At 37.6% G+C, this 16,954-nt stretch overlaps 1 protein-coding gene across 4 annotated transcripts in view; it reads right to left on the reverse strand.

The window, feature by feature from the left end:
* Nucleotides 1-5,211: 5,211 nt before the first annotated feature.
* Nucleotides 5,212-16,954, reverse strand: part of LOC591879 (tubby-related protein 4) — a 55,124-nt gene continuing 43,381 nt past the window's right edge. For 3 of the 4 annotated variants that reach the window (XM_030994788.1, XM_030994789.1, XM_030994787.1), the window contains exons 8-13: nt 14,945-14,999; nt 14,451-14,627; nt 13,055-13,275; nt 11,647-11,890; nt 9,444-10,648; nt 5,212-8,359 (exon numbers count right to left, since the gene is read on the reverse strand). In XM_030994788.1, coding sequence (XP_030850648.1) covers nt 8,237-8,359; nt 9,444-10,648; nt 11,647-11,890; nt 13,055-13,275; nt 14,451-14,627; nt 14,945-14,999 — 2,025 coding nt within the window. In that variant the 3' untranslated portion in view covers nt 5,212-8,236. The remainder of the gene's footprint in view (nt 8,360-9,443; nt 10,649-11,646; nt 11,891-13,054; nt 13,276-14,450; nt 14,628-14,944; nt 15,000-16,954) is intronic. The other variant, XM_030994790.1, reaches the window with a different exon arrangement.

A 16,954-nucleotide genomic window follows, 5' to 3' on the forward strand; every position in this document is an offset into this window, starting at 1 on the left:
TCATTAGGATGAGATATACATGAAGTGTGTCTGGTACATATAGTAGTATTACTTGAATGTGTATACTGAGAGGCCAGTATTGAAGGGGAAAAAAAAGTGCCTAATTTTGTCCTGGTTGAAACCCCATCTGAGCGTGTAGAGTCTATCTACTGATGTTAAAAGGGTCAAATGTCAATCTCCTGATCTTGTAAAAATCATTTTCTGATATCACAATACATTGATCAACAGGGGGGTGGGTAGATTCATTCTGCCCCCTGGTCCTTTAACCCATATCCTGCCAAGAACACTGTTCTGTGCATGCGCTGGCATGCCACGCTCTCATAATTGGGTTTCTGGTGGCTTGCCATGCATGCACACATAAACTATCATTCACTCGCATGCCACGGACACATTTCCGTGCATAAGTACACACGCTAATTGAACCTACCCTAAATTAACTTGGCACACAAGAGATTAGTGGCTGGCACAATAGGGATTAGCACTGTGGCACTGGGTGAATTGTATGGGGCAGCTTAAGAGTTAAATGTTAAACTGATTTTCTGGAAAGTCTTTGTGTGATCATGTTACATGTATATTCCCAACAAAGAAGGATCATTGTAGCTAGTACTAATTCAAATACTGAAATAAAAAGCAAGAGACACAAACATTCTGTGAAAGTGTTTCACCATGAAACAAAAAGGAAAAAAAGAAGAAGATTTTAATCACGTCTTCATATCATAATTCGACCAAAATGACAATGTGCATCTTCCAATATTTTACACGTACATGTACAACAATTTATACATACATACATACATGTACATGGGAATATAAAAAAAGAAGGAAAAGCAGAGAAAAAAGTATACAAAAATTGTTTCACAACTGAAGAGGGGGCCCATCGATATGAACTTTACAAGCATGAGTTTGAAACGTTACGACAGGGGGTGATTCCCTCACACACTTACTTCATAAATAGATCAAATTCATTACGCACAAATCAATGTCACATTTTGCGGCTAAGAAGTGCATTCTCAAGTTGCACACAAACTCAATATAGTGAACAACATACATATATCTATTGTTTGGTTCCACAAGTGATATTGATAGGTGATTTTTCTCACCTTGAGAGCAAGATGAATACTACAGCGAATCATGCGAGTAATCATATCAAATATAATACATCCACTTTGCATCATTTTCCATCCTTAATATACAGGCTTTTATGGTTCTTCTTTATATTCAGAAACAACATTCTGAAACTGGAAATACATACTCAGCATTAATCTTTGTTATCTTTTTTGCGTCTTTCTTTTGGAAATATTCTGAAACTATAAGCATCCTATCTTCAAGTAAAAGCATCATAAATGGAGTAATAACATAAAAATCCAACTGTTCATTGCTGTTTGTGCAGATATTTCAAAAACACAACTTATCTGTGAACGCACCTGCCAATGCATAGTATTAGACAAAGATGTACCTTACTTCAACATTTATAGAAACTCCTGAACACAGGCTTTAATATTAATAAGCCTCTATATAGAGTTCCAAATTCTGTAGTGTTTTAAATTGGCCGGATCATGAACGGATGGGTTAGCATTGCATTTGTACATTTGTTAACTTCTCCAGTACTTGTCCTCACCGCTTTCAAAACTGTAGACCGACACAGTAGGTGCATTATCTAGATCTCCATTTAAACTATTCCAGGGTTAATACAATCAAATTATCTGTTCCTACAATAAAAGGAAGAATGGGTTTCATAAAACTGGCATTATCCCTCCAATTGTTGAGCCCAGTAAGTACTGGAAGTTTGAGTCAATGTGAATACTACTTCTACATGTACCCCATGCATCAGATTCCTGCAATATGTTTCTAATACATGTAGCTGTATTATTTGTACTCATCAGATTTCCATAATATTGTATCACTGATGTACAAAATAACCTTCCCAATCATCCATGGCAACTACAACAAATCTGGCTGGTAGATTGAAGTCACTTGTCTGGCAAGGAACTGTATGCTAATACACATACATATAAATCTATCTTTACTCTATAGGACAACTGAAAAGTTGATAATTGGGCAAGTTTTATACGACTCTTTTTCTCTCATAAAAGTATATACATGTACCAGTAAAATAGAAATTACTTCAATGTGACGATTGATATTACACATAAATTACACAGGGCAAACAAAAATATGATGAAACAAACTAGGTGAACTCCAGTCGATATATTCTCGTCATAATCCTTTAAAGTCTCAAATTGTTGTGACTTGTCATGATTGCACTTTATGTTCAGTTGTGAGTAAAACATTAAAGGAAACCACACCCCAAAGAATAAGTGAAGGTATTCTGAAAAATGAGATTTATTCCTGCCCTTTCATGTACATTACCGGTATTCCTTACAAAAATATTCAAGATATATATATATATAAATGAAGGTTTTCTTGGCATGACACGGGTGCTGCCATTTTCTTGAAATGTGACGTATCAGTTGAAGTTGTACATGTATCATGGCACCAAGCTTTAGTTGGAAAGACTTTTAATAAATCAATAACAAAACCTTTACTTTTCAAAGAGAAACAAGGGAAACGCTCTCGGCGGTCTCGCCTACATAACGCTATTCATTATGATAAACCAGAACGTCAATGACGTAGCGCTCATCCGCATCTCGCAACAACAAATATCGTAAATTTTATGTGGTACACTTTTGAAGTGGTCAAAAAATAAAATTTGATGCCCTGGAAGTGACATAATTTCATTTCATTTGCAAAAAGTACCATAAATAATCAATGGAACAAAATCTCACAATTCTGTGTAGAAGTTTAGTGTTCCAAATTTAGCTCTACCAGATAAGGCAAACCAAATCAAAATCGGTCAATAAATGAGAGAAAAGAAGCAATTTTTGTTATTTTTTGAATAAATTTGCATAAATTATCATAATTAATTAATGGAGAACAATTTCAAAATTTTGTGTAGAAGTTTAGTGTACCAAAGTTAGCTCTACGATATAAAGCAAACCAAATCAAAATCAGTCGAGAAATGAAGGAGAAGAAGCCTTTTTTTTGTGATTTCGAATAAATTTGCATAAATTAGCATAAATTAGCATAGATAATGAATTTCACGATTCTGTGTAGAAATATAAATCCCCCTCCTAGCCCTATCATATGAAACAATCAGAATCAAAATCGGTTGAAAAATAACGAAGAAGAAGCATTTTGAAAATCTTGATGTTGATGCCACAACATAGTCCAAGTCTGTTGACCTGAAATGACCTTTGACCTTGACTTTGTGATCTGAAATTCTACTCACATGATTGGGGATACTTGATTACCCTATAGCCAAAGTTTCATTGACTAAGAACTTATACTTTCAAAATTATATCAAAAATTCAAAAAATTAACCTTAGGTTAAGTTTTTGATGTCGACGCCGCCGTCGCCGTCACCGGAAAAGCAGCGCCTATGTCTCGCTTTTTGCTACGCAGGCAAGACAAAAATCATAGCTGAGAAATTTTGTTTGGCAAAAAATATATTACAGGGGAACAATAGTAACTAATTTATTCTAAAATATTAAAATATAGCAGTTGAAAAATCTATTTCGTTTATGAGAAACCTTCACACCAGAAGAGCACCAACTAATTTATGCAATTTGCGTTCTGGCAATTTTACAAAGGATAATAGCAGGTGAATGAAATGCTTCATCACAAAACACACCTGGGAAGGAAGCATCCATAAATTTAAATACATTTACTTGATAAACGACTTCACAAAGTACGTCACGTTATGAAGAAAATGGCGGTGCCCATGTAGTGCTGAGAAACTGTACATTATTCTTGCTCTATGCCTATCTAACACACTTTGGAGGGGAATCTTGTAGATTAATGGGCAAGGATATAGTAAATCTCTCAGAAAAAGTAAAGTTATTTCTTGGGGTGAAGTTTCCTTTAAAAGTGAACATGGTCAACTACAGCAACACATGCTCTGGCCAGCCCCAGTGGGCTTTTATATCTATAATGAAGATACAGTGTATATATACATGTAGGTTGAGGATTGCAATGGATTTTTTCATTTGGTTTAGGGTTAAAGACACTCAGTAGTCAGCTCTCACGGGGAATTCGACATCGTTCGGATGTTTACCCAAGAACAGGCGTTGTCAATCACCAGGGTTATCCTTCAGTTTTATGACCATTAGACCTTATGTAATGCTTTGCTTTTCCCTCACCGAGTCACTCTCGAGTATTTTCCGAGAGATTAGGGGAGATTCTTGACTGGCCAACGGGTTTGCTGTGTGCAGATTTGTACTCCCATTAATGGTATTTCCACCAAGTCTGGAGTCAGCGAATTATGGCCTTCTGCACATGGAAACTGACGAGTGACTCCCTTTCAGTCTTGTTCAGATAGGCTGTGGTAAACTATGGTATTATTTTCAAAACATGTAATGTGTGCAACAAAGATCCTACACATACATTTATTCAGTGAGCTCTGTGTGATAATAATACTCTGTTTTTATATAGCGCTTTTTACAATCACTAAGCGCTTCCAAACTTGGAGATTATTACCCCGGCTTTAGCTGTGCTACCATTGCGGCGCTCTAGCATTTCAAGGAATTAATTCCTGCCAGGTACCCATTTACATCACCTCGGTTGAGTGTGGCAAATGTAGACCAATGCCTTGCCAAAGGATACAGAAATGTGAAGAATTTTACTGTAACGTTTCTTTTAAAAAATGAAAAATAAAATTAAAAAACAGCAACAAAAAACAATGCAATGGTTTACCGCTTCATATCTGAACCCTCTTTTGGAAAAAACCATACTACCAATAACAATGGCCAATCAAAGGCAGTGATTTCATCACTAAGAACATGACGGACAAAGATTCTACCCTCAACAATTGCTATGGTAGACAAAGGAACATACCTTCACTGCTATCATGTAAAAATGTGTAGAACAGGTGTCACATGCATATTCACCTGTTTTACTCATTTTACAAAATAGCAGTGAAGGGATGTTCCTTTGTCTACCTGAGGAACTGTATATTTTGTCCTCTTTCTTTCTTCGTCATGTTCATAGTGTCAGTAGCTTGAAATAGTTTGTGTAACTTGTGAGTCCCTGGACAGGGCTTTGGGCATTAAGATTACATGTACATGTAATGAAATGTAATATAATGTAATTAAATGTATAGTGCATGGTACAGGGTTGATGTTAGGAATTTGGCTAGTACCGGTATATGAAAAAGAGCGCGGAGCAATTGTCGCCATAGCGTGTGTCACCGAAACGCAATCACATCTTTCTGTTGAATTGCAGTGGTAGGCAAAACACAAGAGCAAGCATATACAAGTTTTAAACCAATTAAACAAAATACTAAGTCGGCTTACCGGTAGCCAAATATAGTCGCATGAAAAGACGCGTCCAGAACGCAAACTGTATAATTGTTGAAAATCCTAATTTCATCCATCACACAGAGGTAGAACTAAATCGTTAGGATATGGAGCTGGTAAATGCATGTACCATCTTGACAAGGCTTAATGTAAGCTAAACTTTTATATCAAAACAAAACTTTTAATTACATATCGCTAAGGTACCCAAGCGTTTCACCAGCATGATAGCATATCTACAGTGTATACATTTCCCATGAACAACACATGATCAAAATGCTGACTCTCCCAAACTTACAGTCCAAGAAATCTCATTATCAAAATGCAAGCAATGATTTATACAAACAAAACAAAAATGGATTACTTCCAAATTCAAAATCAAAATCATAATGTGACAGATTGTAATCAATCTCAAGTAAATGTAAACTAAAATCTACATGTTTGCTTTGATATGGAACTTCAGTGTGTTTAATAGCTGGTTTCACAATTAACTTTTCAAATATTAATTTTGAAGTACTTTAAACAAAATAGGCATGTATATACTGGATGCAAATATATGTAACTGGTGAAGCTTCATTTTTTATGTATTGCAAAAAGAATGCTTCCTTAAGATACACTGTATTTGAAGAAAAACAAAGAAAAAAACATGAGAAATACAGGTAATCATGAAATGTTTTTTTCACTTTTTGTGATGAATGTTAATTGGTATTGGACTTGATAAGAGGAAGTACATGCATAAACGTATATCTACTTCAAACCACTGAGCTTCAGATTTTTTTTTTAATTTAAGCACAATTCATACCATACAGCATACAAATAGCAATGGCCCATAGTGCACTGTGACATCCTTAACATAGCACATATGGTCACTAACCCCATTAACCCAAACCAGAAACCTCTTAATACCGAACACCCGTAAATGGCCGTATATCAGTGTAGACAATAATGATTTTGTCGATCGTTTGGAATCGTAATTCATATAAAACAAAAATTACTTTTATCTCAGTGTTCAATTAAAGTTCATTGACAAATTAGTGTCCGGTATTAAGAGCTTTTTGCTGATATAAATTTGGAAAGGTTCCGTTATTTTGCTGATCCCTGCTAAATGCAGCAGACTCACCGCTTCAAAGTAAAGCAGACTTCATTCATGCTTATTTCACTTTTATCTCACCAACTTTTCAAGACAATTCATTGAAAGGGTTTTCTGCAGTACAAAGAAATAGCGTTAAGTGGCCAGTAATAGATTAACACATCATACATGTGTGCAATGAAAATGGCAACTTTGTGATCATCATTAACTGTTCCAATGCATGCACAAACAGCAGACAGTCAGAAAATTGACCATCTCTCAAATCAGTACACTGATGAAATGAAAGTCTTGTGAATGTTGTAATGTGATTATTGTGTCTTAAGAGAAAGCTCATTCTAGCATGACCTCATGGATAACTCTGATTTTCAGATATAAGTTAAATGAGAAACACACACAGACAGTCACTTCTAAGTAGATTTGATCAAAACTTTTGCGGTTCAGAAATTAGGATGTGTTGCTCAGGGGGGGGGGGGGGGGGGGACTTACGTTTTTTTGTGTGTTTAAGACACCGAGATGCTGTATAAACAATGCATCAAAAACAATTGTGCAACCATGAATAGTCTGGTAATGATATTGATATCACCAAGCTATGTTGAGATCCACATCACAAACTTTCAGACACCGCAATTTTACTCTAAATTTGTCCCACTGTGATCCATTGGGCACCCATCAAAAAATTGCTGAATAAAATAAACAGGGGGAGCGAGAGACAGCAAGGAATACTTACACCTTGCATCACTAAGGTAGCTTACCAAAATATAGTGTCACGGAGAGACACGTCCAGAATGCAAAATGAATACTTGTTTACTAAATTTTAGTTTCATGGCATTTTGACAGAACCATATTTATAGCTCACAGGATCAAGAAATATCTATCCAACCTTGTTTACACTCAATATTACCAAAAATGTCATATATATATATTTCAAATTACAAATTTTCATAATCCATTGGCCTTTTTGCTTTCTGGACATGTCTTTTCATGCTATTGTATATCAATGAGCTACCTCCATCCCTCCTTAATCTTGTATAGTTGCGTGAGATTTAATACAGAAGCTTTCATGAATTTTAATATGGGTAATTTTTCAGAGGGATGAAAAGGCAAGTTTGATATAGGTTACGATGATGTTTGTCCTTTAGCACTGAATGTATTATTTCTACTGTAAGTGTACATTTAAATAAACTAAGCATGGGCACTACAAATGTTCTGAATTAATTTCATGATTTGTGCTTCACTGAAATGATGTTCATTCTATGCTAACACTTTGACAGAGCTTGTTCCAGGTCCCAGTCCTCTGTGTATCTGTACAACTATTTTCTGTTCAGATCTCCTCTCACCATCCTTGATCCCGTACCCTTTCTCTGAGCATCATCCAGATCCATTTTGAACTTAATAATAATAATAATAGTTGGTTCTTGTATAGCGCTCATGTCTGTCAGACTTGACACTCCTGGCGCTCCCGATTATTACCCTGGCTTTAGCACGGCTGCCATAAGAGGTTTAGGAGAGTTGTCTTGGGTTTGCAGAAGTGATGGCGAAGTCCTTTCCCAATGTCAGTCTCTCAGCGGCCAAACCTTAGAAAGCATTTCTACCATCTCCAGATGACAATTGCAAAAGCTATTGCAAAAGCCTGGAAAGCAGAGAAAGCGCTCTGAAATCCAAACTTCCACAACAATGATGGCTTAATCTCAAACAGCATTTCCTCAGTCTCTGGGTCCCATTTGCAAGGGTGATTCGGAGGCTTCGATATCGGAGAAAGAGCTCTGGAAATCCAAACTTTCGCCAGAGCGCCATCTTATTTCAGTCTCTGGGTCACATTTGCTAGAGCGATTGCGAAGGCTTGGATAGCAGAGAAAGGACTCTGGAAATCCAAGGTGTAGGCCTGGCCATCTATCTTTCCGAACTGCATCACCTGGATCAGTGGGGTGCAAGGATAGGATGGCAGAAGAGAGCAAAGAACAAGTTGTGTAAATTTGCGATCTCACCAAAAAGTTAAAGAGAAGCTTGAGTTCTGGGAAGAGGTGAAAAATAATATGTGAGCATTATCATTGTTATTACGCAAGTATGGAAGAACAACAGGGAAAAAATGTTCCCTGAAAAGCATGGCTCTTCAAATGCCTTAATATTCTGAATATGGCATGTAACAGCATAAAAATCTGGACAGATTTTTATGCTACATGTTCGTGTACAGTGCTTGTAATTTTATCAAGATTGAACCAAATTTCTTATCATTTTGATGATTCCAGAACATTGTAGTACACACCAATACTTATATGCTAGATGATCAACCTCTTCTTATGAATTCCACACTGTTTCTTTGACAATGCAATCACATGACCAGAACTCAACTTTATGTTTAAGCGTTTCTACTAATGATACAGTTTTTTTAAAGTATTATGCATGCACATAATATCCCCATTGAAAATAAGGAAGTTATGAATTTTTAAAGTTGCAATCAATCAAACACAAATTGAAAACACTGTGACTATATTGCAAGCTCCTCTCCTATTTGCTCTGTACATAAAATGTCATAAACTTTCATTTTCTTTGTTACTGATGACGGAATAGATATTATCCATAAAGGGGATATGTAGTAATATATTTGCAATAAATATAGTAATAGAGTGCATATGATTGAAAAATTTCTTGAGGGAAAATAACAAGTTTCAGATTCTTTTTTGTACAGAGCAAATAGGAGGGGAGCTCGCAAGATACGTCACAGAGTTGCCAATTTGTGTTCGATTGATTGCAACTTCACAAAAAAAAGTACCTTTAGAGAACAACAGTCAACTTGAAAGCAAATACTTCAATTTTATAGATCAAGTCATCAAAATCAATGATTATAGGAATAAAAACAATTCATACATTCTGTATGAAATAAGAATGAGTAACTTGTACATCTAAGAAACAGAATGGCGAGACTTTCTTAACAGGTACCTTCATTTTTCCTTTTTTCTTCTTTTACAAAATGAATGAATAATATACAGGAATCTGTGTCCTACCTGCTTCCCAAGTAATTCCACTTGGAAATTCTTGGCTGATTCTTGGGTCACTCTGCCACCAAAGTCCAGTTGATAAACCTGTGTGTTTTCGTTCCACAAGGGGGCTTTGTTATGCATGACAAACACCTTTGACTTGCAGTTAGCGTACTGCTTCATCAGCTTGGCTTTCCTTGACTTTGCACTGCTCGCTGTTGACGAATCACCCGCTTCGTTGGCGTTTTGATTCTCTGCATCACTGTCAGAGTTTTCTCCCTGTGATTTCATCCGCGACCTGGAGGGCGAGCGGTCAGAGTTGGACCATGCCTTGCGTAAGGACTTGCGACTCTTTCCTGATGAATTTTCCTGGGCGCTGCCGGAGAGTTTCGGCGACCCTTGCTTCTCGGTGGCCGCCCCTTCTTGACCATTTTCTGCTTTCCGACCTTTTAACTTTGACCTCTTTGTTTTTGTCTGAGGCGATGACGCTGTGTGTTTCTTCTCCTTTCCCTTCTCATCCACTGGAGTTTGACAAGGCTTTGGTGAGGATGCTCTGACTGGCTCTGACAAGTCTAGATCAGATTCATCCACACTAATAGGTGCTCTACGCACTTTATCTATCTGAGGGCTACCATTCATTATTGCTACATGTCTTACATCGGTGTCCTTCACAGACCCATGACCATTGGATTCATGATGTTCTCTTCTCCGAGCTATTCGCTTCGGAGACTGGCTGTTGCTACCAGGACCGTCACATAAATGACCAGGCCGCGAATGTCTGGGGGCAGTATCTGCCCAACGTGGCAAGTCTGTTTGTAACTCCTCCTCGCCTTGTACATCGGACGGTAAGATAATTCCTTCATCTAACGCCTCCGCTCCGCCATTCATCACCCGAACATCCGTCACGACATCGAGCGGTCCCGTGCGACCACCCCCTATGCTTGTTGACCCACATTCCGATTCTATTTTGCGTCTTCCTTGTGAGACTAGTCTCTGTTTGGGAATAGCACCCTGTTGTGTGTACTCCTCCCTCGTGGTCTCTGCTAAGAGTGGAATCGAATCAGTCTCTCCCTCCTCAACGGTTTGACTTTCGGCATTATTCTGTTGAGTCAGCTCACTAACTAGGTTGTGATTGTTGGAATCCATGGTGTCTGAGAAGCTCCTGTTTGTGGATGTCATCGGTGCGATGGGTGCTGCTGCTGCCTTGGTAAGAGGGGGACTCTTCACGACATCTTACACAAAAGAGAAGGATGACACAATGTTAACGTCAATAATCACAGAGCAGAACTGAGGGACCAAAAGAAATATCCAAAATGTATTTCTGGGATCAACACTAAAGAGACCATCTCATGTGTATCTGCATGTGTTTTCAAAACTTTTTAAAGAAATAAACATGTCCTTAAAACAGATAGAGAGTAATTGCGTGCAGGGGCTGAAGAACCTTATTCATTGCATCAGAACACACAAGATATTACCAAATTCATGAATGAAGGACTATCCCCCAATTCAGAAAATCAGACACTACATTGTTGTCATCTGTATTGAAGAGCAATGTTAACAAGGGCTTACAGGTCATTGAGACAACTTTTCTTACCTAAACAACAACAACAACATATCTTCACTAAAGGGTGATTCTATCCCAGTGTCCCACTCTCTAGCCACTCTCTAGCCAGGCAAAACTGACCAAAACCAACACAAATCATATTTGCCTTAACAATAAACTTCCTACAGAATTGAGAGCGAATTGACAATGTAATGGCACGAAAAGGCACGACAAGGCATGTGAGGAACACAGCAGGCGTAATAGCAATGTGTGTAAATTAAAAGTTTATGTTTTTGGTTCATATCTGAACACAAATTAGGTAGGATTAAGCCTAATCGAGAAAGCACATGCATTTACCACCTCTGTATCCTCACGATGTGCTTCTACCTCTATATAATCAAAGTTTCATTTCCAACAATTATGCATATTGCGTTCCGGATGCATGTTTTTCGTGCCATTACATTTCGTTAAGCTACCTAATTATCATCCATAACAGAGTTTCAGAACTGGGGGGGGGGGGGGGGGGGGGGTGTTTCACAAAACTTGTCATCAGTGACAAATGACAGTTGTTGTTATAAGCTACTGAAATCCTTCATTCTGATTGGTTATCAGCAGATCTGTCACTGATATTTGTCATTTGTCATTGAAAAAAGGCTTTGTGAAACAGGTCCTAGCACTGATCCTCACCTTGGACATCATCATCATCTTCACTGAAGACATTAGGATCATAGTCAGAGTCCTCATCCTGCCGACAACGCAGGAACTCTGGCTTGAGTTCCACCAGGGCGATGGTCATCTGCCTGGGCTGGAGATGAAGAAGGCTGGTCCTGTAGTTGATCTGGCCCAGGTTAGCTGGCAGGAATTCAGCCAGGCCGTGGATCTTGAACTTCGTGCCCCAGATGTTGGACGTGACCTCCACCAGAGGGTTGCGCTGTGCACAAGAACAACAAATAATTTGATCTACATGTATATTACCGTTAGTTTTAGTTACACATTCATTTAGAAATTATGTTGACCTCATCTTTATATTTTGTTTTATGTATGCACCAGCCAATGTGGAGAGCCTCTAGACAGAATCTTTAAATTTTTGTAGGTGATCCTCAGGCATTGGCTGGTGCTAAATATCATTATGTTTATGATATATCATTTGTCAACCTTGTGATGTTTTGTATGTTATCATCTTGCCTGGAAATGAAATAAAATTTAAAACAATAAAAAAATAATAATGATAAAGAGATGATTGGTACCACAAAGTTGAAGAATAGCAACACATACAGACATTCTAAAGCTTTTTGGTCTTGCACTTATCAGAGTAAATCACATTCTGTGCTGACAGCAGAAAGACTTTATGAAGAATCGTGTGTTGTTCTTTCTTGCCAGCACTGTTACACCCTCTCTCATTGAATGGTGGACTTAACGTCTACTTTCTACTGATTCCCGGCAGACAATATACCCTGAGGAGTGCAAGATGGGAAAAATAGGGATATGTCCGCCAACATCACCAAAGAGTGACTGATGTAGGCAGTGAAATGCACATTTTGGGACATGTGCTTATTCTTTGAAGATCAGTGATAAGTGAAAGTGTAGGCAACACCTCTGAGAGGCAACTCAGATTGGGAAGTCAGTGATCAAGTTCTCACTACAAGGGCAAACTTTTGGTCCTGCAATCATGACAGCATGCGCCAGGGAGGTCCACTGGCACTCATTTAGTTCACACCAGCAATCAGCCATCTATACACAGAGTTTGTTTAACTTGGTTTCAGTTGGTCACAAGATGGCCTATATTCCTTTGTGTTTTGCTTGCCTAGCAAAGCAGTATTCGCCATATTGCCTCACTCGAACCAGGGCCGTTTCATAAAACTTGATATCATTAACAAGTTACAAGCTACTGTTATAAGCTACTGAAATCATGGCATCTGATTGGCTGAGAGCAAATTTGTCATACAAAATTTAGCAGTTGTTATAGATTTATGAAACGGGCCCCTGATTGGACAAACTCTGTTAATCAATGGCACCAGGGCGATCTAGAAAAACTTTTAACCGGCAATCTATAGGTACAACTTTTTTGTTATCGTTTAATAATCAAGGGACAAACCTCAGGTAAACTATCAAGAAACAAGCTGTCAAATTCCTTCTCCTTGAGCCTGGGTGAGTCCGATGCACTTTGCGTACTGTCCCTGGGCTTGGGACTACTGCTGCTGTTACGATTGTCCGTCTTGCGTCGCATGTTGCACATCAGGTCCTCGTCACTGTCATCCGTACACGAGCTGTCATCTGAACTCATGAAAGTAGGGACACCCCCATCATCATCGTTACCTGCAAGAGAAAAATGATGTTAAATGAATCCTTACCCCATTGACCACAAGGGCTGTTATAATTTGAGCTAGGCTCAATGGACATTATGTCATATCGAAACCAAATGGTATATCATGGGTAAAAATGTACATATACCCATTACCAACAAATACTTGGTGTATATTATGTGTATATTTTGTGTGCTATACATGTATATTTTTTTCTGTTGGTTAGTGGTTCCATGTTAATAATAATAATAGCTAGTTCTTATATAGCGCTTTTCAGGACCGAAGGCCCTCTCAAAGCACTTTACAGATATATATATATATATATTATTACCTGGGTCATCGGATTCAGGCTTACCTGCACACAATGTATGCATATTCTCCACTCCCTGGGGAGCATTCCAACCAGGCATCATTTTTACAAGCGCACACTTGCTAATCTAACCACATTAGCTTTCTTCAAAATATGAGCTTCTTACATTACTTCAGTAAAGGGATTTAGCAAGTTTTAATACACTCTCAATTAACATAAAAGCCACTTGTGAGTAGACTACTCAACGCGCCATGCAGACAGAGGACTCGATGCCGGAACCACAGCGCAGCCATACTGCTACAGCTGACCTGAGATGGCGCTAGAGGAGATTTTGCATGAGTGCTTCTAGTGCAGTGCGGCTTTAAACAATATTGATGTTACCTTATTGCCTACAGAGTAGGATGGTTCATGCATTAAGGTAAAGGTATGATAGAATTCAGTAGACTATGTGTTAAAGATAAAGACCAGTTATGGTCACGCGATTGCATTGTGAAAGAAACATTGTGGAATCGATCAGAAAAAGGTTGATCATCTAGCATAAAAGTATAGGTGTGTACTGCAAGGTTCTGGAATCATCAAAATGATAGGAAATTTGGCCCAGTCTTGGTAAAGTTACAAGCACTGTACACAGAAAGTTGTATATAGGATTACGCGACACGTGCGCGACACGTGTGTTATATCTATCAGGTCCAAATAGATATAATATTTTACCAAATATATCAATTAGTAGGCGGTTTCTCAGCAAAATCTGTATCATTACGTATTAGACCAAACATATTCATTCACATGATTGGTAATAAAAGCTTCCATTTCATTTTTTGAGAGAGGGACGTTTCCAAAACTGGTCTTTACCTTTAAATACAGAAATGTGTACTCACTCTTTGGTATCGTCTTTGGGTCGTATATTACAAACTCTGGTCTGAGCTTGCTTATCCTACGTCCCTTCAAGAGGGGTACAAGCCCCCCTAGGAACTCCAGAAAGAGGGTGAAACATGGACTTCCCGTTCTTGAATCAAACTCGGTCCGTACCATTGTGCAGTGAAGTCTTTCGTTGCCTACAGAAAAGATAATAAATAACTTTACAGTAGAATACATTGTGGACCCAAATACAGCAATTTAAATTCCATTCTCTTTCCGTTGCTACAGGTGTATGTACAATATCCAGTGAGGAGATTGCTGTATCTTACCACAGAGGAGGAAAATGGATGTAATAATGTAATCAAAACAACCCCCCCCCCCTCCTCCTGAGTATTACCCCAAACAACTGTCAGATCAATGACAATATACATGTAAGTACATGTATTTTTTATTTCTCAAAGGTATGTCTCAACTCTCAAATGTTTTCCTTTTAAAGTATGAAATTATTTCTTACCTGGTGGAGGCTGACTGACAAACTCTCTGAGCTTGGCTGGATCTGGAATGCATCCCTGTGAGAAGAAAGAAAACACAAGACTCGTCTCACATCTTACACCAGACATAATTCACAGAAGAAATTTAAAATGTACTAATCTCTATAAAACAGTCATGTTTTGCTCTTGATGCAAGGGGTTCTATTTTGCTATACTGTAGACAAACTAAGAGTTTCATATTTCATCTACACAGATATATTACAGTTTAGATACACTCCTAGTGAACTGTAATATGTCTAGTTGAGTAGACTGCTTAAAGGGATAGTTGAGTTCTGTTTTCAGACCGTAAATGCCTTCAAAGTGCATGGTTATCGCTCTTATTCTTATCTATGACATTTCTAGTGCCTTTTTAGAACCTAAAGTTGCTATGAAGGTAATTTTAGACCCCAAAATGTGTGAAATTTAGCCAATGTGAGCATACCGTTTTTTCAACATTTTTTTTCAAATTTTTCAAATTTTTCAAAATATCTAACATTTGAAGTGGTAGACAAGTATTAGAAATCGTTATATTTCAGCCGTCTCTGAACCGATTTTGATCAAACAAAGATGATTTTGTCATTTAAATATTATGTTCTTTTAAATTTGACACTCAGTTTTTCATTATCTCACAAAAAAATTATTTTGCGTAGCGCCCTCTGCAACAGAACTCAACTATCCCTTTATGCACGGAACCCAAGTCTGATATGCAGGGTTTTATGTTAATCCTTTATTTTCTTCATACTCCCTAACCAACTACCTATAACAACAAAAACTATGTTGATTTACTTGATTCTATATATTCTACCTTTACCCAAATTATTTTTTCAGGTGATTTGTACACTTTCAATTAAACCCTTCATTTCATTTATTCATTAAATCTTTTTCATCAGTGATTGCTACACTGTTTTTTACAACAAGGACCTGTAAATTAACAAACAAATAAAACTCAATATCAACAGTATATTACAAGATACAAACAAATCATGATCAAACAAGCGGTTAGAAGCAAACAATTATACAAGACAAAAACAGCAAAATGTTAACTCAGCAAGTAAATTTTCAACCCTGGTTTAAACTTCAAAAAGAGAAGTATATGCATGTTCTTTTAAAGGTACTATGTCCCTTTTGCAGCCAACCTCAAATGCTGTAGAACTTTGCAGGAATTATGAATATGTCATGTATGTCCTATCTGTGAAATTTAAATGTTAGCAGTGTCCTCATATTCAAATTATGCAAGGAAACCCGTTTCCTTGCTAGACTTCACTGTCAGACACTATTGAGTGACTGACTGGCTTTTTTTTCTTCTTTGGTATAAATAACATACATGAAAAGAGTTGTAAAGGGTACATGGGCATTTGTCTACATCCATAACCCACTTCTTTGGATGGCCAAGATTAAACTGATTGAATCTTTGCGCAGCATAAAACGTATGACCATTCGGTACAATTGTCTGAAAATCAAGACTATTACTTTTGGGCTCTATAGCCCTAAAGTCGATTTGACAACTAACAGTCGTTATTTTCCCACTTGAAGACATTTTCAAGCCCCACCTTTTTTAGGGAAGTTCTAAATTAGTATTATCTTTCAAATGCAGTTGGAATTTAGCTTTTTCATTTTTATTGGCCTGCAAATGGGACATAGTACCTTTGAGGAAGAGGCAATATACAGGTTTTATACGCTTATTTTATCCACTAGAGTTCTTTTGTTTGTTGGGGGAGGGGTTGTATATATTGTGCACTTGTGAACAATTCAGGTATCTGCTGCTCAAATGTTGTTATGTATCACTTATCTATCCACAAAAAGACCCAGTAATTTAAGGTAATACAAAGTTTTGGGAAATTTTGAAAATTAGGTAGATTGTGATTCTTTACCATTTTGATATATGTGGCTGCCCCTGTGGATTTATTGTAAGCACTAGAAAATTTAGCTCCTAAAACACATCTGCTTTCAAGAAAAAATTGAATATAAAAATCAACCGGTGCTCCCAGTAAATT

This window comes from Strongylocentrotus purpuratus, unplaced genomic scaffold, assembly GCF_000002235.5.
Source record: "Strongylocentrotus purpuratus isolate Spur 01 unplaced genomic scaffold, Spur_5.0 spur5_scaffold_21, whole genome shotgun sequence".
Lineage (NCBI taxonomy): Eukaryota > Metazoa > Echinodermata > Echinoidea > Camarodonta > Strongylocentrotidae > Strongylocentrotus > Strongylocentrotus purpuratus.